Genomic DNA, 24,705 nt, shown 5'->3' with positions numbered 1-24,705 from the left:
CCCTCGTTAAGCCATTCCAAGCACTCAGAAATTGCTTTTGTTTTCCCCGAATGCCTCTTATCTTTATCTGTCAAAGCCTGGCCGAGCTGTCTGTTTTGGCTAATTTTCACTCGTCTGTCTATATGCTCATTAGTTTCTGCAAGTTTCTTCCAAGTTGTTTTCAAGCCCCAAATCCTGAGAACTCTCTGGGAGCAATTCAGGGAGTTAACCATCATTCCTATACCCTGTAGGAACATTCTCATGGGAAACTACACTTTGAACCAGTGTCTCTATGTCATTCTCTGCATCAATATCATTGACCAAACCATTGCCATCTTGAACCTCATTGACATAATTCCCACATCCAAAGCACCTTGATCTTGAAACACAATCACAGTCTCCAACATGGATTTACATTGCATAGCTAATGTCTCCCCGGAGGTAATCTCTTTCTCATGTACCTCACAAGGTTGCAGTGAATATAAAGTAAAAGGAGGTGGATTAAGTCGCAAAATTGTTGTTCTGTCTGTATACCATTACCACTGTATGTTGGAGTAGGATTAGAGATTGGGATCAAATTCTCTAAAAACCATTGCCCTCTCATTTTAGGGACGGACCACAGTGCAGAAGAATTGTGCTGATCCTGTGTGGCATGAACAAATTATCTTTAAGGAGATGTTTCCTCCGCTTTGCCGAAGGGTTAAAATCCAGGTGTGGGATGAAGGCAGCATGAATGATGTGGCTTTAGCCACTCACTTCATAGACATTAAGAAGATCTCAAATGAACAGGATGGTGATAAAGGTAACTTTGACAGTCCTCGCTGCAAACAAAACACAATCTGAGCCATTAAACATGTCTGTGCTACATGTCTTGATTCTTGCCATCAACATTTCAGCTGAATTTGCTCTAATGAAGAGAAGGCCTGGTTGCTTAGGAATGTCATGTGCTTCTCTGTCTTAGATGTAATTCTTATTTGAGAATGATGCTGGGAATAGTTAGTGGAGAGGTTATCAGAAAGAATTAAAACTGGGACAGGAGATTTAGTTAGCTGTACTTGAGTAGTACTCCTTAAAGAGATGTTGGTATCAAAGGCAGAAATAATGTGGAAAGAATAGAGATACATCACAAAAATGACATAATGCTGCAGCCTAATACTGAAAATGTGCATTTATCCTGTCCTTCATCATCCTCCCAATGCCCATGCTACTAACCTCATAGCATGATGGAAGATGGGAAGGAAAGTAGGGGCTGGGTAGATATTAAAAGGTTTTGTAAAAAGGAGCTTCTTTGTTCTTTTTTCTAAGTTGTGTTCTCAGCACTGGGACTATGCACTCAAATTCAGTCCTATGGAGAGCATTCGGCACTAAGTCAATTGAGTGCAAAGATTATTCCTCCTCTGAGCATATGCATACATTTTAGATAACCAGATATAATATAGGAAGGAAAAAAGCACAGCTTTGAACACAGGGCTCTCCTTGCTGGAACTGCTTATAAAAATCAAACACTATCTCTTAAGAGTTGAAGGCTTTCATGGCCAGAATCACTGGGTTGCTGTGAGTTTTTTTTAGAGATCTGAACAAACCTCTGAGGATGCTTGCCACAGATGCAGAAGAAATGTGAGGAGAGATTGCTTCTGGAACATATCCATGCAGCCCGAAAAATTCACAGCAATCAACTATCTCCTAAGTTGGACCACAACGAGTAGTCAGAAGTAAACAGAATGTGGAAAACTTACATTTTTGAATACAATGTGCATGCCAGCACGGGCAGTGGTATGTTCTATGATAGGAAAGGATGTGATAGGAAAGTCAGCATGTTATTGAAGTAATAATTGCCCATTGGCTCCCTGTAATAAACATACTATACTTGGTGAGCAGTGTCCTTCTGATATGAAGGCTTAATTTAATATGAATACAATATTAATGAATAAATGGATAAATGAACAGTGCTTTGTCTATTGCACAACTAGACATGCCTGCTTGAAATTGGATATATTTTCCTGTTATTCCTTCATGTATATCTTTTCCAGGTTTTTTGCCCACCTTTGGGCCTGCTTGGATCAATCTCTATGGCTCACCTAGGAACCACAGCTTAATGGATGACCACCAGGAGCTCAACGAAGGCTATGGGGAAGGTGTTTCCTTCAGGGGACGCCTTCTGATTGAACTCGCAGTGGAGATCCTTTCTGGAGGGGCCCATGAGTCAAAGTTTTCAAAGATCATCAAGGACATAAAGCTGCCTTCCAAGGACAAAGGCTCTAAAGGATCAGGAAAAGAGAAAGACAAAGGGGCAGAAGATGGAAAGTCTTCTCCTCCTTCAGATAAAACAAACTCAACAGATGTAGAAGTGGAACCTTTTGATGTCCTACCAGAGGTAATTTGTTGAAATACTGAACTAAGTCATAAAATAAGCTCTTAGGCTGAAGGACATGCCTAGCCTTTCTCACAAGGAACACTGAAATGCATATTTCTGTTAGGAATTTGTTGAGTTTTCTATCAGATATATTACAACTTCCACACCAGGCAATGGTTAAGAATTTCTTGGGAAAGTCGTGGCAATCAAATAGATTTATTTATTTATCGTGTCATCAGCAACCATACCATTGTATTACAATTCTAACAGAACAAAACAAACACACAGATTAAAAAAAAAAAGCACACACAGAGAGATTTTGCAAGTTTGGTAGTTGGTTAAATGTCCTTTGACCAGTATCTGGCCACTTGGAGTGCCTCTGGTGTTGCCGCACGAAGGTCCTCCATTGTGCATGTGGCTACATTGTGCATGTAGATTTAAAGTTATTTATATTGTTGTGTGCCTTCAAGTCTTTTCTGACTTTTGATAAATCTATCACAGGGTTTTCCGGAGCTGAAAATGTGTAACTCATTCAAGATCACTCAATGGGCTTCCATGGCCAAGTGGGGAATCAAACATTGGTCTCCAGACTTATAGTCCAATGCCCAAACCACTATACTATACTGGCTTTCTGATGGTAGACACATGGACACACATCTTGGCTCTTAATTTATTTGTATATGGGGCCCCAGAAATTGAGGATTTGCTTCACTATTTGTTTTCCTTCCCTCTGTATTCTGAGCCAAGAACTAAAATCCCGGGGCCTATTCTTTATATCCTTCAAACCAGTACTGTATCAGGAAAGATTTTCTATCTCTTGGCTGACACTAACCCTGTGGCTACTCACAAAGTGTCTCTTTTTGCCTTGGCAGCACAGGGCAGACTAATTTCGGATATTCCACTCAACTGTGCTGGGGATGCTCATAACTAATAGAGGCTGTTTATATCCAAGGTGTCCCCTGCTTAAATTTTAATAATGCTGTATTTATTTGTTTTTACCTGGTTTTTAATTATACCAGTCCATGCAGTATGTTGTAATTTAAGGGTGCAGCTCACCATTGATATATGTAGCATTTTAATGATTGATAGGATTTGAATGGTGTATTTTATATATTTATTTGTTTGCCTTACAGGTGAAAGAATAAACTTGGAAACTTGGCACAATTACTGGCTTTTTATTGGAATTTGGCCACATCACACTATTTGCTATTGTGTAATGTTGCCAAGAACTGATAAAGTCAAGAATTTTATTGTTGCTTCCAGAGTACCGGTCATTAATGAGAAATTATTACTGTTCATGGGACTAAAATCAAGATGTCTCTTCTTAGCATAATCTGAGAAAAAACTTAATACAAAATAGTGGGTACAATAAACAAAATTTTGTTGTCTCCTACCTTTTTTCAGATCCATGAAGAACAAGATGAGGACTTTCTTCTTTTTGGGGCATTTTTTGAAGCTACAATGATTGATAGAAAGATTGGAGATAAACCAATAAGCTTTGAGGTTTCTCTTGGTAAGTTTATACATTTCTTCATCAAGCACACGGTTGAATGAAAGTGATACTGCAATCACTCTGGTTTATTTGACTATGCTTTTGGGGAATTAAAAGACATTAAGCTTTTTAATATAATGGGTGTCTAAATATCATTAATGATGAAGAATGTTGGATCTTCATGGTGATGGGGCTTCAGGTTGTACACTGGTGAGATGAACATACATAGTAGTGGATCATTTATCTGGTGCATTGATGAATAATGCAATTAGCTGTGAGAATTAATGTAAACTGCAGGCAGTACTGCTGAGAGACATGTACAACATTCATGCTCACCATGTGCTGACACAGGAGGATTCTGAGTAATACAGTGACTATAATGGATAAGTAAACCTTGAGAAGAGCCTAACCTCAATGCAAATCTTGTAGATCTTGCATGTTGTGGAATTAATGCAGTTTAATTCCATTTTAAATGTTATAGTTCAATGCTATGGAATCCTTAGAACTGTAATTTGGTAGGCACCAGCACACTTTGGCAGAGAAGGCTAAAAGCCCTATAAACTACAATTCCCAGAATTCCATGGCACGGAATGCAATGGCCAGTATACAAAATGGCACACTTGTTTGTGCACATGTTACGCCTGTACAGAAGCGACTGCCCAAGGTGCCTAATGCTGTTGGCATAAAAGTTTTGAACAATTTGGAGTCATATTATCTGGCAGATCAACTTCTCCGATATAGACCTGTGCGATTCTAAGGTCACTAAAGAAGTAATAATAAAAATAGTAGTAATACATTTTTATTTTTTCCCCACCTCTCCTCAAGGGTACAACAAAGTTTAAATACTGGTAATTAAGATAAAAGTTTCCCCTTGACATGCGTTCGACTCTGGGGGGTGGAGCTCATCTCCATTTCTAAGCCAAAGAGCCGGCATTGTCTGTAGACGCCTCCAAGGTCATGTGGCTGGCATGACTGCATGGAGTGCCATTACCTTCCCACCGAGGTGGTACCTATTGATCTACTCACATTTGCCTGTTTTCAAACTGCTATGTTGACAGTACCTGGGCGTAAAGGTGGGAGCTCACCCCACTCCCTGGTTTCGAACGGCTGACCTTTTGGTCAGCAAGTTCAGCAGCTCAGCTGTTTAACCTGCTGTGCCACCGTGGGCTCCTAATACCGGTACATAGATTAAAACATTGATATGCCATATGCAAAGAACTTAGGCCCCTTTGAGTCACCTGATGGCTGTAAAGCTGATGGCTTTACAAGTAAAGTAAATAAATAAATTTTGCCTAACTAATTATGTGTATACCAGCAAAATGAACAGAATGTTAATCTTAAAGTGTATTACTAGTGTTAATGCATGTTTAATCTAATGTTGTGCATCAGAGATTAGAATTGGCACTAAATTATATCTGCAGCAAAACTCAAAATGAAAATAAATGGTGCTGCTGAACTGTAGGAATGCTGAGAGATGCAGAAAGTATATGAATAACACAGCAATTTCTCAAAGCTGCTGCAAATGTCCTAGATTGCTACCAAATTTCACAGCAAGCAAAATCTGAAGTGGGTTTGGAAAGCCTTTCTATATAGTAGAGTATTCCTACAAATTCATAGTAAAACTGAAATAATTATAACAAAATTATTGACATTTTTCTGGGGATTATTTCAACTGTAAGATACTGATTTGATGAATGTGGCTACAAAGAAACGAAAACCAAAAAACAAACTCCTTGGCTTCACCCCTTTTATGTAGGGCTGAACTTTGGAGAAACATCAGCTATAGATTGTTTGCAGACAGCATAAATGCTACATTTTTATACTTTTTCTTGTAAATATAGCAACACCCAGTGTATTCTGCCAAATTACTCTCTAGGCAGAGTAATTAAAATGTAAATATGTTAGATGAGCTATAAAAGTGGATTTGCTTCTTCCAGGTGCACCAGGAAGGATTAGCCAGTCTTTCTAATGAATCAAAAATCCACTATTGCTTAGAGAAAAAGCGGGGTACAAATAAACAAAAATATAATAATATTTATTTATTTATATACTATATTTGTATACCACCCCTCTCAGCCTTCCGGCGACTTGAGGCGGTTTACAAGGCAAAATTCAATGCCACCAAAAACACAATTACAATAAAAAACGTTAACATCAATAAAATCATAACACCGTAATAAAACATAATTCAATAAATACTCATTAAAACAATGTCCAGTCCCATCATGTTGTTGTTCTGTTCTTATGTCAGTTACTCAGTATTCGCAAATGCCTGCTCAGATAGCCATGTCTTAAGTTACTTCCAAAATGCTAAAAGCAAAGAAGCTGATCTGATCTTCGTAGGAAAGGTGTTCCATAGCCGAGGGGCCACCACTGAGAAGGCCCTGTCTCTCGTCCCCTCCAGCCATGCTTGTGATGATGGTGGGACCGAGAGCAGGTCCTCTCCAGCCTATCTTAAAGTCCTTGAAGGTTCATAAGGGCCTATTTGTTCGGACAGGTAAGTTGGGCCAGTTTGAGAACCTGAAGTTTAATATGTTGTAAACTTCAGCTCTCAGCATTCCATAGCATTGAGCCATGACTGTTAAAGTGCCATCAAACTGCGTTCATTCTACAATGTAGATGCACACTGAATGCGAGCATTTATTGTGTTGGCACATGTGAATCCATGTTAGGGTTCCCCTACATCAGTGGTTCCCAACCTTTTTTTGACCAGGGACCACTTTGACCAGGAACCACTCTCCAACATTAGTACCAAAAGAGTTACGAATCAGCTTTTGATCAACTTTAGATTCAGTTTGGTTATTTGGGGCGCTGATTCAGAAAATTGCATTGGATAGACTATAACAGCTCTAGTTTCTGATACAGAACATATGCCATCCAGTAGCCACCATCTGCTCCCCCACAGAAAACCATATTTAATAATCTAGAGCCGCTGACGTAATTTTAGGTCTCACGGTCCACAGGTTGGGAACCACTGCCCTACATGTTACTAGTTGCTAACTTATTTCACCTGCACAATCATCAGGGTGTCCCCTGGGCAACGTCCTTGCAGACGGCCAATTCTCTCACGCCAGGTCGCTCCTGACACGACAAAAAAAAAAAAACCTGTACAATGTTGCAAACTATGATTTATTGCCATCAAGTTAACTTAAGGTTCGTATCCCAGTTGAAACTGTGGCCCTGAATTCTATTGATAATTCCAACCAGAGTATTTTCATTGAGTCACTTGGTGAAGTGATGTGCCAACCTGTGGATTTCATTTGGTGGTTGTCAATAGTATTCAGACCATGATCATCTATTTAGGACCATAATGCAAACATGGAGAACCTCCATCAGGTCATTTGTAGTCAGCCCTCCACATTTATGACTATTCCTTTTGAGGATCTGATTACTCGTGGATTTGACTGCGATGTTCTGTCTAACAATATTTGGGTCTTCCAGTGTGACTTCATGGTCAACATTCTCCAGTAATGCGGGAGAACCTAAAGATTCCTAGAGAAAACATCTCTCTAGTAATTTCTAGGTCTTTCAATAAGATCAACCTCCAGCAGAAGTTGACTGTCGCGTCATGCTGGAAGACCTAGAAAATTGTTCTGTCAGATAAAAAGTAGCAATTATTTTATTCACATCTTTCACTTTAATGGGAGTTCTGTGTCCCTAGCCCCAGCAAATGTGAAGGCTGACTGTCGTTATAGGAAATCTCCTTTTTTACCCTAATCACTTGTCCTTTCCTGTTTATATGCAAGGTAACAGGCCTGGCTTATCTTTGCACATGTTTGAGAACCTGAAGGATTCTTTTGAGGAACAGGGTGTATTGGGAAAGGCCTCTTAGACAAACAAGGCAATGCCCAATATTTGCTTAAACTCGAGACTTGGGAGAGGCTTCATTTGTGTATTTGCACAACAAAGAGAGGGCTCCTTTTCCTACTAAGAATTTGTCCATCTCCTTACTTTAAAGAAGGACAAAGGATTTATCATTTCTAATTTCTGTGCAGTTTGAACTCTAGAGAATAAGGACGCGAGGAGACCCATCTTCATGGCTTTTCCCAAGTTGTGGATTTTTCTTCTACCTTTTTATTTGGGCAGGCTTTTTGATACGTTGCAATAAATGAAACTTGTAATGGGATGTTTTGGGTCAATGTAACTAGTTAAAACAGAGTTTTTAAAAACTTTATTTAATTGCACTTTGCTTGAGAAGTTATCTTGAGGAAAGCCAGTGTGTTATAGTGGTTTGAGCACTGGATTGTGATGCTGGGGACCAGGATTTGAACCTTATGTTCAGCCACTGGGAAGTTGTCAGGTTCCAGGGCTCTACCGGTATACAGGCAGAGGTTAACCAAAACAACCACCGGCTTGTGTCAAAACCGTTTAACTTAAAGCAATAACTTGGTCAGTCTGACTTCAAAACATAGCAATAGCACACAGCAGAACTTACAAAGCAAAGTCTCATTAACATTGAGAGAACTACAAAGCCAGTTCAGGATCAAGAATAATCAGTAGCCATGGTTGCCAGTCAGTGAGTCAAATGCCAAGAGTTCACCGAGTAATGTGTCCAAGATGCAAGAGTACAAACCTTCATCAGAAGTCCAGGAGTCAAACCAGATAAACCAGAGTTCAAAGGAAATCCAGAATGTGTAAGTCAAAAGCCAGGCCAGTAGTTCAAGAGTCCAGGGAATCAAATTTCATCAAGGTCCACAATGAAATTCCAAGATCAGCAGTATTCAAAGCAAGGTTCTCACCAAGGTGCAAGACTCAGCAAGGTACATCAGAAAGTTCAGGATAGAGATCAGGATACCACAGTCCACACAGCCATAGAATTATAGAGTTGGAAGAGACCTCATGGGCCATCCAGTCCAACCCCCTGCCAAGAAGCAGGAATATTGCATTCAAAGCACCGCTGACAGATGGCCAACCAACCTCTGTTTAAAAGCTTCCAAAGAAGGAGCCTCCACCACACTCCAGGGCAGAGAAGGTCCACTGCTGAACAGCTCTCACAGTCAGGAAATTCTTCCTCATGTTCAGATGGAATCTCCTTTCTTGTAGTTTGAAGCCATTGTTCCCTTGCATCCTAGTCCCCAGGGAAGCAGAAAACAAGCTTTTTCCCTCCTCCCTGCGACTTCCTCTCAAATGTTTATACAGGGCTATCATGTCTCCTCTCAGCCTTCTCTTCTTCAGGTTAAACATGCCCAGCTCTTTAAGCCACTCTTCATGGGGCTTGTTCTCCAGACCCTTGATCATTTTAGTCGCCCTCCTCTGGACACATTCCAGCTTGTCAACATCTCCCTTCAATTGTGGTGCCCAGAATTGGACACAATATTCCAGGTGTGGTCTAACCAAGGCGGAATAGAAGGGTAGCATTACTTCCAAGAGGAAAACCAGCTAACCTCCATGACGAAGTACAACAGATACTTTTCTCCCAAAGATCAGTCTCTTGTGATCAGAGACTGCTCTTTTTCTCCCAAAGAGCAGTCTCTGATTATAGCTGCATCACATTTCAGCAGGCCTCCCTAAATAATTGCTGCAGCCTGTACATTCTTACACACAGATCACTTAGGCCAGGGGTCCTCAAACTAAGGCCCGGGGGCCGGATGCAGCCCTCCAAGGTCATTTACCTGGCTCTCACTCAGGGTCAGCCTAAGTCTGTAACGACTCAAAAGCACACAACAACAACAACAACAATCCTATCTCATCAGCCAAAAGCATTCCCACACTTCCCATTGAAATACTAATACATTTATATTTGTTAAAATTGTTCCTCATTTTAATTATTGTATGTTTAAGTGGCTTTCACACTACAAATAAGATATGTGCAGTGTGCATAGAAATTCATTCATGTTTTTTTCAAATTATAATCTGGCCCTCCAACAGTTTGAGGGACTGTGACCTGGCCCTCTGTTTACAAAGTTTGAGGACCCCTGACTTAGGCCTTTAGAACTACATCACCAATCTATTAAGTATGATACCATATTAACTATCACCAGACTTTCAGGCACTATATATATGAGTTAACTACCACCAACTGCTAGACATGCCACTATACCAACCATCATCAACTGTGGAACATGACAGAGGTTTTGGAATCTGCCACTATAATTATTATTCCAGGGGATGAAGTGGGGAGGAGGGGGAGTAATTCTTACGACACACATACACAAAATAACTTTAGCTTAAATATTCCTGGCTCAGAAGCTTCTCATAAGAACCTTTAAAGCAGTGGTTCTCAACCTGTGGGTCCCTAGGTGTTTTGACCTACAACTCCCAGAAATCCCAGCCGGTTTACCAGCTGTTAGGATTTCTGGGAGCTGAAGGCCAAAACATCTGGGGATCCACAGATTGAGATCCATTGCTTTAAAGGAAAACGTGTGAAGGGGGGACAGGAATGGATCCGACCATAACTGGATCGAACGCATTATCTCTAAGTCAAATACTGCATAATTATTCATTTCTTATATGTAAGTTTGGTTTTCTATCCCTAGGAAATTATGGCAATGCTATTGATGGAGTGTCACCAGGATCTGGAGCAAAAAAGAAAGCACATGAAGGAGATGAGGAAGAAAGTGCTCCATTGTTGCATGAGGGAACTGGAGATGCTTCGCATGACATTGCTGTGCCGCTGGTATCTACCACACATCCTGAGAAGCCACTTATCACTGAGGGAAACAGGTAGAGCTTTGAAACTTGTAGTGTTTTGCATGTTCATCTTCCCTGTTTGGTTTCAGAAAATGGGAATTCTTGAACTGTCAAGGAATTCTTAAAATTTACCAAACCAGTGTGGCTAGTTTGTGGGACTTGGATTTCAACAGGACAATTAAAGTCGTGGCAATTAAAGTAGTATCCAAGTGCTAGAATTGTGTAGTGCTGGAAAAAATACAAGCTGTGGGGGTCATTCTAGTGTAACTGCTAATACTACAACTCTTGGAATGGAGAGAGTGATTTTCATTAAGGAAAATATGGGGATGGAGAACATAAAACATAACATGCTCCTAATTTCCTAAAGGTTGGTAGAGGCTTGCCGCATTTGTAGAGGCCTGTCTTCTCTAAACCTGATGCTAAATCTCCAGAAAACATAGGGCATTTTGTTTCAGACCTATATAACACAATCATGTGTAAGCGATACTGGAATGGAAAGGAAATTGCTTTTAGGACAGGCTCTTGAAAAGAAATCAGAAGACTTTCTCTTGTGACAGTGACAGGGAATGTTGATGCTTGGCCATTATCTTAGAGAACCAGATGGAGGATTTTTATGTTTTCTCCAGACAGATGTTCTAATATAAAAAGGTACAATGGAAAATGGAAAATCTGCAGCCTTATATAGGTGGCTCTGTGATTGAATCTTTACATTCTTTTCATTTAAAATGGTATGAGCTGTGCATTTTATCTCTTTTGCTGTGTGATGCTTATAGCCAGCTGAACTTGTATCATGAAATGTGGCAGAATCATGCTTTATTCAAGAGATAGCCAACTGGGAGATCACTCGCTGATTTATAGTAGTTTAGGAAGAGTTCAGCAACAACAAGAATAGGATTTCCTCCCCGCTTTCTGAGGATCAAACTAGATGAGAATATGTATTCACTGCAATTAATGTGTTCTTCTCCCTTCAAACAACAGAAATAATGTGTGACAGCAATCAGACATGCAAATTAGGGCAATTTATTTAAAAAACCCCATAGTGAAACAAATGCAAAAAATCAATACAGAAATGTAATTCTTTGCTATGTTTCTTTTCAATGAGTGGTTTTAGCATTTTTCTTACCACTATGAGAAGGTATTTTAAAACTATTTGCAATTTTGGATTAATTCTGCACATTCAAAATTCTGTACAAAACTCCTATAAGGTTGTTTTGCACGAGAAACTGCATTTTCTGAGCAAACAGTGGTATTTCTGCACAGAACTATTATTGCCTATGTATAAAAAGCAGTTTTGATCCAAAACAATCACATGTATTTTTAATTGGTCTTAATGGTTTTTAGACAGTTCTATTTATTTATTTATTACATTTATATACTGTTTTTCTCACCCCTGGGGGGACTCAAAGCAGTTCACAACATAATCAATGGCAACATGCAATGCTTTACACATAAAAAACACCACATGTCAAATCAACCACATATAACCATAGATTTAAACCATTAATTTTTTAAAACTATAAACAACATTCACAACACAACATAAAACAGTTAGGCCTTGCATCGATCCCAAGGTTATCTTTAACTACTTCCGTGGTTCCATATTCCTGTCATTTACTGAATTCCTTCTTGAATAAACAGGTCTTAAGTTGTTTCCTAAATGCTAGGAGGGAGGACATGATTTAATCTCAGTGGGGAGGGAGTTCCACAGCCAAGGGGCCACCACTGAGAAGGACCTGTCTCTTGTTCCCGCCAATCGGACTTGCGAACAGTGGGGCCGAGAGCAGGACTTCCCCAGCAAATCTTAATTTTCTAGCTGGCTAGTTCTGGGTTTAATTCTATCTTAATGTTTATAGTCTTCAGGTTTTAAATTGTATACTGTATTATTTTACCACTAGTCACTGCTTTGGGTCTCTTTAAGAGAGAGAACAATGGTATATAAATGGTGATGATTGTGATAACAATGTGTGAATTTTGCACAGAATAAACCTTGAATTGTAAATAGGCTTAGTTTTTAAGTACCTTCTCATAGTCTTAAGACAATTGCTAAAATTACTCTTTGCTTCCTTTGACAAGAATTTTAGTGAAGGATTAACCCATACTTGGGGACATATTTTGCATTCAGTATGCTTTGTTTCACTGATTTTTACTGGGCTTTTTTTGTAGGCTGTTTTCTAGGCAAATCACACATGTGTGAATTTTGCACAGAATAATTAATTCTGTACAAAATACAGGAAAAAAAATCTTTTTTTATACAGAATTTATTTTGCACTATGAAGATTCTGGCTGGTTCTTTTCATTGGGTTTCACAAAACTCAAAAATGAGTTGTGAATTTCTGAAATATTTTTGAATATTCACCCATCTCTACCTCAAAGTACTTAAGAGCATAAGCACCCTCTCTAGGTAGATGAGGATGCCCAGAAGTTTCATGATAAAGCGTCACTCTCAGCATGCTATTACTTCATAAATTCACAAATGTGCCATAATTCTGTCTTGTAGGCTTCTTCAAATATAGCAGCTGTTTCCCTTCTATTAAAAGTCAGCACCTCCCCATCTCTTCTCCTTTTACAGTTTGTCTCCCTAGTATATTTTATAAAGCAGTGCAATGATGTACCTGATGAATTTTAATTAGTCAAGGGAAAAAAATCAGAATTAGTAGCCGCAGAAATAGGAGCATATCTAAAGGGAAAACCTTGAAAGGGAAAGCAATTTAAGAGCTGGAAAGCATTTTGACTGCAGACCAAACTGCCTTGAAAACTGCCCCCCCACAGCAAACGCCGGCAGGAGAAAGCTTTGCATGAACACATAGAGCCCGGTGCCTGATGGATGACGCATTTCACAGAGCTTCCAACCAAGCTGGCCTCTGGCTCACTTCCTTTTCTTTGAGAATTTTGTTCTGCAAGAAGCACACAGAAAAATGCAAAGCAAGGAATTGACAAGTTAGGATTTAAAAAAACAGGGAAGAGGATGTGAGCTACCACTGGTGTTATCTGCCTCATAAATCTGAGCTTGTCCGATTCCAAAAGAAGACTATTGAGTCCTATGGATTCTTATGTGACTTCATATAGAGGTGGTGTGCCCTCAAGACAATGGTCTGTTCCAATGCTAAACTCAGTCTAAAAATATCTGGATAGCCACAGGATCTGCAGGTGCCTGTGGAGAAACTATGCTTTTGCTGTATTTTGTGTCAACACTTCTTCCCTAGCGATGTGTCACAAACGATTGTTCTTAAATGTAAAAGGACACCTTCAGGAATTCTGTTGGAAAGGTTGTAGAAATTGTTGCTGGAGTTATCAGCCTTTAAAAAAAACCAAACATTTTTGATGTTGTCGAAGGCTTTCATGGCTGGAAACACTGGATTGCTGTGAGTTTTCTCAGCTGTATGGCCATGGTCTGGAACATGGCTATACAGCCCAGAGAATTCATAGCAACCCATTTCTGTTATTCTGACAGTATTTTATTCCCACCATCATCAAGAGGGTTGTTGTAGGTTTTTTTCGGGCTATATGGCCATGTTCTAGAGGCATTCTCTCCTGACATTTCACCTGCATCTATGGAAAGCATCCTTAGAGGTAGTGAGGTCTGTTGAAACTAGGAAAAAGGGTTTATATATCTGTGGAAGGACCAGGGTGGGACAAAGGACTCTTGTCTGCTGGAGCTAGGTGTGAATGTTTCAACTGACGACCATCAAATGCTAATCAAGATGCAGGCGAAACGTCAGGAGAGAATGCCTCTAGAACATGGCCATATAGCCCGAAAAAACCTACAACAACCCAGTGATTCCAGCCATGAAAGCCTTCGACAATACATCATCAAGAGGGTTTCTTTTTAATTTCAAGTCATATCAGAAGCAAAAAAAAAAAAAACCCTCTCAATTTCTCTTTCTATTTTTTAAGAGTTGTAGTGCCATGTTCTATCAGTAAAGTGAAACTTTTGGACTATGACATTATAATTCTATGAAAAAATAAGTGAAGATAGAATTAGCCCTTCAAACTCTTGGACCAGTTCAGCAAACTATGGGCCCTTCCACACAGCCATATAACCCAGAATATCAAGGCAAAAAATACCACAATATCTGCTTTGAACTGGGAGCCCTTTCAGACAGTTCGTATATCCCAGGATGTGATTCCAGGTTTTCTGTTTATTCCAGATTACCTGTGTGGACTCACATCATCCATTTTAAAGCAGAAATCCTGGGATCAGAACCCAGGTTTTTATGTTGAATGTTTTTATATTGTGAAATGCTATTTTAAATTGTAAGCTGCTCAGAGCACCTTGGTGGAGAGCGACTAATTAAGAAATAAAGTGAAGTGAAGTAAAGTGAAGATCCTGGGATTTAGGATCTATCTGGAAGGGTCCTGGGTTATCTGAATCCACACTGCCATATATTCGAGTTCAAAGCAGATAATGTGGGATTTTATTCAGCTGTGTGGAAGGGGCCTATGCTCCAATTTTTAAAAAAATGGTAATACAACTTACAAACATCACTCATAAAGATTGAAAAGGGTCGATAAGAAGGCCACAACTGGCAAAATTGAGAAATAACTTTTAGGATAAATCAAAAGTATCCAATATACTTTATACTATTGTGTAAAAAATCACACACACACACAAACAATTACCTATGGGTCAATATGGGTGCAGTGCTATGCCATAACTCTTAACCAAAAAAAAGACCATCTCCTTCTCTGAGACTTACGTTGGCATTTTTTCCTTTCCTTGGAGTGACCCCCAACCTATCCTTGGGTCATATTAAAATCCATAACTTTGGACCCCAAACCTGCCTTTGACTTGTACATCTGTATTAATCACCACCTATCCTTAAAACAATGTATCTTAAGGCCTACTTTAATTAGCAAGTGTAAATACGATTCTATAAATGTGTGTGTTTTTAATTCCAGCTCTATATCTTCTAGCTGGCATATGATCCTGTTTGCAAGACCTTAGATCTCACTGCATCACTAGTCACATTATCCAGTGTTATGTGAATAAACTTGCAAATCAGCCAAACCCTTACATATTCTGCTTGCTAGACCTCAGATCTCAGGCAATCTTCCAGTTAAGGTTTAGAAGTATTTATCTTAATTAACTTGTGAGGGAAATTAAGTTTTCAAAGGGGTTCCCCTTTGACCTCGAAGCCCAAGTTTCATTAATGATATTTTCAGAGTCAGCATTAGCACTAAACATCCTGATGTGACTCACTGTCTATAGTCCTTTTCTTTTCTTTTCTTTCTGGAATTCTGAAATGAAGAGGATGAAAGGGGAAGTTTAGTCTATCCACAATATAATTTCCCAGTGCAGCATTTGGGAAAATTACATTTAGGGATTGCAACTCTCAGAATCCTGGCTGGAGGTTTTTGGAAATTGTAGTCTAAAAAACCAAGATTATGGCAACCAGACTGATTGATAACTGGCAAATAGAGGGAGAAAAGGTGGAGGCAGTGGCAGAATTTGTATTTCTAGGTGCAAAGATTACTGTAGACGCAAAAAATCAGAAAATATTTACTTCTTGGGAGGAGAGCAATGACCAATCTAAAAAAAATAGTGAAGGGTAGAGACATCACACTGGCAATGAAGATCCACATAGTTAAAGCAAGGGGAACCTATGGATGTGAGAGCTGGACTATAAGGAAGGCTGAGCAAAGGAAGATAGTAGTGTTGGAGGAAAATTCTGAGAGTGCCTTGGACCACGAGAAGATAAAATCATTCCACACTCCAGGAAATAGTGCCCAGCTGCTCACTGGAGGGAAGGATATTAGAGGCAAAGATGAAGTACTTTGGCCACATAATGAGAAGACAGGAAAGCTTGGAGAAGACCATGATGCTGGGGAAAATGGAAGGGAAAAGGAAGAGGGGCCAACCAAGGACAAGATGGATGCATAGTATCCTTTAAGAGACTAGCTTGACCTTGAAGGAGCTGGGGGTGGCAACAGCTGACAGGGAGCTCTGATGTAGGCTGGTCTATGAGGTCACGAAGAGTTGGAAGCGACTGAATGAATAAACAACAAGTCTAAAAATGTGACTTTCCCAGGCTTGGTATCACTTGCCACTGAACCCAAATATTCCTGCTTAGCTCCATTGACTATTTATTTATTTATTTATTTAGCAATTTTGTATACTGGTCTTCTCACCTCTGTCGAGGGACTCGGGCCGGTTTCCAACAGTAATATCACAAACAGTCATTAAAACATCATATTACATATTAAACGAAAACATTAAAATAGCAAAATGCAATCAAATAATTACAATGGTCAGTCGTCACAATAAAATCGTTGTTCGTCATTCGTCGTCATCCATCCATATCACAGAATATTGACTCACTTGTCGAATGCCAATCGCCATGGCCAGGTTTTCAAAAGAGAAGAATCACTTGGGGGATATTTTCCCAATGGACCCTTCAAATCTGGAGCCACCTCTGATCTTAAGAAACATGAATAAGTTTCAATTTTAAATGTAGATTTTAAATGTAGAATTTTCAGATATTGGGAAATTAATATGAAAAGGGGAAATCAAACTGAATTTGTCAATGCTGCTTGTTGGAACTTGACCTTGATTCAAGGTTTGGAAGCATTTCCCAGGGTATTGATGAAATCTTATCTCTTTCAACAGAAACTACAGTTACTTACCTTATGATGAGAAAAAGCCCTGCGTCTACATAAAAAGCTGTTGGGGTGACCAGACATTCAGGCTATATCTCTCTAATATCCTTGAGAAAATGGCAGATCTTCTGGTAAGTCTGCTGACATATTAGTATGTAAGAGAGAGAGAATTCTCCGAACGAGATGTTCAGCTCAGGGGACTGGGGCCATGGTACCTTTGTGTGAGCATTGTTGCAAAGGACATTGACAATGTATTGTCGAAGGCTTTCATGGCCGGAATCACTGGTTGTTGTAGGTTTTTTGGGCTGTATGGCCATGTTCTAGAAGCATTATCTTCGTCTCTGCCAAACGCGCTTGCAAAGAGGGCAGGACTGAGAACAGCCCCTCCCCGGACTATCTTAAATTCTGAGGCGGGATGTAGAAGGAGATACATTCAGACAGGTAAGCTGGGCCGGAACTGTATAGGGCTTTATAGGCCAAGACCAGCACTTTGAATTGTCCTACCATGACCAAGTCAGGCATCTCAAGGTACAGGTGCAACTGGTTCACAAGTTTTAACTGTGCGATGGCGCTCCTGGCCACCGCCAACACCTGGGGTTCCAGGATCAGCAATGAGTCCAGGATCACCCCCAGACTGCAGACCTGTGTTCCTATGGGGTGTGTGACCCCATCCAACACAGGCTGTAATCCCACTATATTGGAAGAAAGGAGGGATAAAAACTAAGTCAGTCAATTAACAGGACTTCCAATTCCCTTTGTATTGTAAAAGGCAGATCATTTATTTTAGATCTGGTTAAAGAAAAAGGAGTGAGGCCCACATTTGCTCAGTTTCCAAGGTTTTAAGCATGCCGGCTCATTGATTTCATTAATATGCAGCGTTTCTCCGCGGTGGCTCACAGATAAAATTTGTTAAAGCTATACAATTAAAAAAACATAACAAATACAATTTAAAAAACCATTAGAATATGCAGTGGGCTTTAGACTGAGCATTAAACAAGGCCATTTCTAATATCATTGCAGTTTGTGGCTCAAAACCTTACCTTACCTTACCATTGGGGCCAAGGAGCTGTCCAGCAATTTGGAAAGCAATAGGGTAACTGGGTGGCAAACTGCTCAGCAGGAAAGGAGGGCTGCAGGATAAGATATTTAAAACTGAAAATATGAGTTACAATTAAAAGATGTAAGATTATAACAAGATCTTAGCAATAAACACCCACTTACAGCAGACCTCTGTGTTAATTAAGATAAATTCTTTTATGTCTAGAGTGAACTTGGGAACGGATAAGAAGCACTTCTCACTTGGAAACATGTCATGCATGCCAGTTAGTTGGCACCAATTGTTGTTCATTTCTCATGTTAATTACTCAGTAAGACTTTCCCTTTATTAATTGCATGAAATTAAAAGTTCTTTTGCTAACTCGAGTGACATTTATATGACTTTTATATAACACGCGCTCCCTCTCTTTTAGGAAGAAGGTTTAGAACAAGTGAAAGACTTAATTAAAGTTTCTGAGATGGCTTCAGAAGAGAAAATGAGGTCTACTCTGACTGATTTTATCAACCAAAGTAGGTAAGAATATCTATAGAAAAAGCTCTGAGTGAACGTTTGAGATGGACAGCAATTCTCACAAGGCCAGTAAGGGACAGGTGATAAGTATGGAAGCAGCTATAATTAGGAATGGGCAAACTAGTCTATTTCACTTCATGTTCATTTGACATTCCTTTTTAATGAGTCTACTCTATCTCATTTCTTTATCAATATGCAAAAATTATATACTGTCGAAGGCTTTCATGGCCGGAGTTACTGGGTTGTTGTAAGTTTTTTGGGCTGTCTGGCCATGTTCCAGAAGCATTCTCTCCTGATGTTTTAGCTGCATCTATGGCAGGCATCCTTAGAGGTTGTGAGGTCTGTTTGAAACTAGGAAAATTGGGTTTATATATCTGTGAAATGTCCGGGATTGTGGCTCAGCTGGCTGAGTGTCAGCTGCATTAAGATCACTCTGACCAAAAGGTCATGAGTTCGAAGCCAGCCTGGGTTGGAGTGGGTTTCCAACCAATTGTGTAGCCTGTTGTCGACCTTTGCAACCCGAAAGACAGTTGCACCTGTCAAGTAGGAAAATTAGGTACCACCTTAAAGTGTGGGGAAGCTAAATTAACTAATTTATGAGGCCATAAAAAAAGACTCCAGCAAGCACTCCAGCAAAAAGAATGTGGGGAATGCGGAAGTACTTCATCAGTGTCACAGGTGGACGATGAAAGCGACAGCTCCCGTGACGGCCAGAAAAAGTTAAATAGCTTCTGTCTATGTCTGTATATGTTGTATGTCAAAATTGGCATTGAATGTTTGCCATATATGTGTACACTGTGATCTGCCCTGAGTCCCCTGCGGGGTGAGAAGGGTGGAATATAAAAGCTGCAAATAAATACATAAATAAATAACTCTTGTCTGTTTGAGGCAAGTGTAAACATTTCAACTGGCTACCTTGAATGGCCTTGCTGCTTCTAAGCCTGGCTGCTTCCTGCCTGGGGAAATCCTTTGTTGGGAGGTGTTAGCTGCAAGCTCTGAGAATGCCTGCCATAGATGCAGGCAAAACATCAGAAGAGAATGCATCTGGAACATGACCATACACTCTGATAAACTTACAACAACCTTGCAAAAATTACTCCGACTTATTTCCTTCAGAGAAATGCATATTCTTCTATGGATTTGACTCTAAAATACACATTGTGGTCCACATTTTGCCCCAAAATGTGCACTTTTATATATATCTGAAGCTTAAATTTACAGCTAAAAAACTATTATCATATTTTTAAATTGAGATCTAGTATCACAGAATTTGATGTAGTGCAAAAATGGAGAGAATGTATTTATGTGCAGAGTATAAATGAAGTTGCATAATACATAGATGTCAGCGTGGGATTCCATCCATTTTTGCACTTCATCAAACAATCAGAATGACTAAGAATTTTGAACATCTATAGCAGTCATGGGCAAACTCCGGCCCTCCAGGTGTTTTGGACTTCAACTCCCACAATTCCCAACAGCCTCAGGACCCTTCCTTTCACCCCTCAGCCGCTTAAGCGGCTGAGAGGTGAAAGGAAGGGTCCTGAGGCTGTTAGGAATTGTGGGAGTTGAAGTCCAAAACATCTGGAGGACCAAAGTTTGCCCAAGCCTGACCTATAGGCATCCCATAATTGGTTTTCTAAGTCTGCATCTTGTAATGAATGCAAGATATTGTTGCCTTCAGCTCTAAAATTACATAACGACACATTTTCAGTACCATTTCCTTTCCTCAATTTCCAGCAATTTGTTAATAGATTGCCAAGCAGGTTTTTGGAACTGTCAGAAGGACGCAACATTCACCGAGAATGATTGGTGACATACTTTGCACATATATTATGCAAAATTCTGCAAAGTCAATATGCATGCAAAGGAGTTCTCTTGCGGTAGGATAAGATGCAAAATAGCCACATATTCCCCCCAATAATTAATACCGATGTTGAAATATTACCATACAAATTGTATTTTTACTTCTCTATACTTCTCACAACTATAAATGAGGCATCAATTTAAAGTAATATTATGAGTTTGAGCTCTCACTATCTTCCGGCTCATCTATTTTACTAATAAATGGACTTGCTATGGGAGCATTATTACCGATCATTATGAAGATATCATTTTTTCCTGATCTAAATGAAATGCTTTTGTGTCTTCTTCCAAGAGTCTTCATTGCAAATGCTGAAAAGAAGCCCAAACAGATGAATCAGACAGCTCTGGACAAGAAGAGGTTGACTTTATGTAAGCAAGAACTGGTATGTGAGATATTTCCTTGGATTCCTTACTGCAATGTGTTATAAACATGCCTCATTGAGTGAGCTCATTGTGTCTGTGCACCAGAACTAACTTTGTCTCCCAAATGATGGTGGTGGTAATTTAATAGCACATAGGAAATAACGATCTGAAACGCTTAACTGTTTGCGGAGAATTGGCAAAGTTCTTGAAATTCATAAACTGGGTTTTTTGAGAGATTTTGGAAGACTTATTTTGTCTTCCAGAATTATATTTTCTATCTTTGGTAGGACTGTACTTTATTTCACTATTTTCGTTATTTTTATACCTTGTGTATTAATGAGAGTACACACACATCCCTCCACATTTGTGGGTTTAACTTTTGTATATTTGATTGTTTGAATCTCAGATGTTCCAGCATGACACGTGTCAACTTCTGCATGACACATGACACTTGTCAACTTCTGCTGGGAGTTGATCATGGAAGTACCCTAGAGGACCTAGAGCAGTGGTTCTCAACCTGTGGGTCCCCAGCTGTTTTGGCCTACAAATCCCAGAAATCCCAGCTAGTTCACCAGCTGTTAGGATTTCTGGGAGTTGAAGGCCAAAATATCTGGGGACCCACAGGTTGAGAACCACTGACCTAGAGATTCTTAGAGAGTACATCTATCTGAGAATCTCTTATTCCTCCAAATAATATCTTTCTAATTTATTTATTTACCAAATTTATACCCTGCCTTTCTCAACCCTGAAGGGGACTCAAGGAGGCTTACATATATAAGCAATGATTCAATGACATGTAAATATACATTCATAGTAAAATAAACATATACATTATAACAATAATTAAAAACAAATCAAACCTTAAAACACTTATTAAAAATCATGTTATCCAAAATCATAATCCATGGCCATTTCAAATTGTCATTGCACTATTCCATATTCTCCAGTGGGTTACTGACTGAACACTTGATCCCACATCCACATCTTTAACCTTTTCCTGAAGGTCAGGAGGGAGGGGGTTGATCTGATTTCATTAGAGAGGGAGTTCCATAGCTGAGGGGCCACCACTGAGAAGGCCCTGTCTCTCGTCCCCACCAACCACACCTGCAAAGGAGGCAGTACCAAGAGCAGGGCCTCTCCAGACAATCTTAACCACGTAGCTGGCTCATAAAGGGAGATACATACGGACAGGTAAACTGGGCTGGAACTTTTTAGGGCTTTATAGGGTAAAACCAGCACTTTGAATTGTACTTGGGAGCAGACTGTCAGCCCGTGGAGCTGATACAACAGAGGAGTTGTATGCTCCCTGTACCCCACTGCGGTGAGAAATCTGGCTGCTGCCCATTGGACAACTTGAAGTTTCCGAACTGCAAGTACCATCTTCGCCTGTCTGCCATAGCTCACTTTTTCCCAGTGGCCCCTGTATTCTGTATTCTGTATCTGCGGGGAGAGGGCCTAGGTGCCACCACACGCGCACCCCTCTGACAAACTAATGACAAAGAAAGGACCCTTGCAAAGATGGCAGGTGGAGGGGAATTCCTAGAGAAAACACCTCTTGAGGATCTCTAAGTCAGTTCCAGCAGAAGTTGAAAATGAAGTCACACTAGAGGGCCTAGAGATTCTCAGAGAAGTGTTCTCATAGCTTTAAAAAATAAGCATTTTTATGGAGAGGCCTAACCCCAGAAAAAAATGAAGGGCTTAGTATATCTGTGCATATGCACGCACACACACACACACACAGTCCCACAGTAATCATCAATTAACCATTTTGAAAAAAGGATTGTTTGAGCTATAACTAAAAAAACTAAATTTTCCATATTTTCTTTTCCTATTTTAATACACTGAACGTTCCTTTAATTAAAAAAATAGTTTGAAACTGTGGCCAATGGATTATTTATTTATTTATTTATTTGGGGTTCTTGTACCCCGCCCTTCTCACCCCGAAGGGGACCCAGGGTTTAACATGCCAATGTACAGTCTTGTCACATGGGACAGGTAGATGGGACTCTTTAAAGTTTAAAGATAAGGGGCATGTTTTTTTTTCTTGTCAGGAGTGACTTTGAGAAACTGCAAGTCACTTCTGGTGTGAGAGAATTGGTTGGTGCCCAGGGGATGCCCAGATGTTTGATGTTTTACCATTCTTGTGGGAGGCTTCTCTCATGGCCCCGCATGGAGAGTTGATGCTGACAGAGGGAGCTCAACCTGGTCTCCCTGGATTCAAACCGCTCACCTGTTGGTCAGCAGTCCTGTTGGCACAAGGGTTTAACCCATTGCACCACTGGGGACATGGTAGAACATCAAAAACAAGTAACAACTGGTTAACACTGTACCTAGGAGTATATGAAGCTGCCTTGTTCAAGGTCACTCAGTTGATTCTTCTAACTCGGTGGTAGGAATCCTTGGTTCTCCAGATGTTGGACTGCAAGTTCCATCAGTTTTTGCCAGTATAGCTGATAATGAGAAAATCTAGAAGCTGTAGTCTAATACCAGATTTTAGCATGAGTTTAGTGTCTGCGCAGTCTCTGGCAGGAGATTTTCCCTGATCTATCAGGACTTGATCTTTGAGTAAAGCACATGCTGTACCATCCACTGATGGCTCTCCATGGACCAGTCCTTCTTGTGGAAGTCAGACTATCTTGAATTCATTCTGTTCTTTTGTGTTGGCAGCTCATGCAGCTGAATGTACGTGACTGAGAGTCAAGCAACTTAATGAAACAACATCAAATTATGCACGCACATCTGCCTTTCTTTATAGCACCTATTATTTTCATTTTGCTTGCTTCTCTACGTTGTTCTGCTCAAAGTGGTTCATAACTTCATATTAAATTAGGAACAAGAAAGATAACCAAGCAACCTCATCCAACATAATTTCCAAATGTAATCATAATATCAATAAGAACTTAATTTTAAAAATTCTGAATCCATACAACCCTGTCCCGGTTCTGCATGTTTGCAGAGTTAACGAAGTGATGAAGAGGGATGATAAAAAGGGAAGTATTGTCGTTCTTCTGTGTGAATAATTCAACAGCTGTGCAAAAATGGAGGTAGAAACATGGGTAGATAAGATTCTCTTCTGACATCTAATCTATTCCATTGTGACAGATGGTAGTGGTGCAGAACATTTAGCTCCGGTGCTTGAGGATGTTGCCAAAATAGCTGGAGAAAAAATGGGACCATTTGTCTTCCCTTTATGTTCTGGGTTGGATTGTATGGGACAAATATTGCAAGAAAGAATGGTCAGTGCCTTTGTGCCACAGTGTTTGTTTGTTTTGATAGGAAGCAATGTCCAACGATGCCAAAGGGATAATCCAACAACAAAAGAAGAAGATCCCCCTAGATGAAATGATGCGTGAAACTCAGAATTTTATTGAAAATATCCGCTTCTTAGTGGATGAGGTAAGACTTCCAAGCGTGTTTCTGGAACCATTGGGCTTGTTTAAAACATTAAAGTGTAAGAAAAGCCATACATATGGTATTGAAATACATTGTTGCAGTCAAAATTATGGGGAAACCAGAGTATTCTGTATTGTTATAATTGTTTCCTTGTTCAATATTGACTCAAACTGTGTTATTGAAGGCTTTCATGTCCAGAATTGCTGGGTTGCTGTGAGCTTTCCAGGCTGTATGGCCATGTTCCAGAAGCATTCTCTCCTGACATTTCACCCGCATATATGGTAGACACCCTCAGAGGTTGTGAGGTCTGTTGGAAACTAGACAAGTGAGGTTTATATATCTGTGGAATGTCCAAGGTGGAAGAAAGAACCCTTGTCTTCTTGAGACAAGGGTGAATGTTGCCATTAACCACCTTGATTAGCATTGAATGGCCTTGTGGCTTCAAAGCCTGGCTGCTTCCTGCTTGAG

General features: G+C 39.9%; 1 protein-coding gene across 1 annotated transcript in view; it reads left to right on the top strand.

The window, feature by feature from the left end:
- FER1L6 (fer-1 like family member 6) overlaps nt 1–24,705 on the top strand; it is a 124,746-nt gene that overhangs the window by 18,603 nt on the left and 81,438 nt on the right. Inside the window, exons 10-17 of the mRNA XM_067467013.1 lie at nt 589–781; nt 2,010–2,353; nt 3,737–3,845; nt 10,301–10,487; nt 17,062–17,182; nt 18,521–18,621; nt 20,774–20,864; nt 24,121–24,240. Of these exons, the coding sequence (XP_067323114.1) occupies nt 589–781; nt 2,010–2,353; nt 3,737–3,845; nt 10,301–10,487; nt 17,062–17,182; nt 18,521–18,621; nt 20,774–20,864; nt 24,121–24,240 (1,266 nt within the window). The remainder of the gene's footprint in view (nt 1–588; nt 782–2,009; nt 2,354–3,736; nt 3,846–10,300; nt 10,488–17,061; nt 17,183–18,520; nt 18,622–20,773; nt 20,865–24,120; nt 24,241–24,705) is intronic.

The sequence above is a fragment of the Anolis sagrei genome, chromosome 4 (genome assembly GCF_037176765.1).
Source record: "Anolis sagrei isolate rAnoSag1 chromosome 4, rAnoSag1.mat, whole genome shotgun sequence".
Taxonomy (NCBI): Eukaryota; Metazoa; Chordata; class Lepidosauria; order Squamata; family Dactyloidae; genus Anolis; species Anolis sagrei.
Note: the sequence above shows the minus strand (reverse complement) of the source record. Positions and strands in the feature narration are given on the sequence as shown.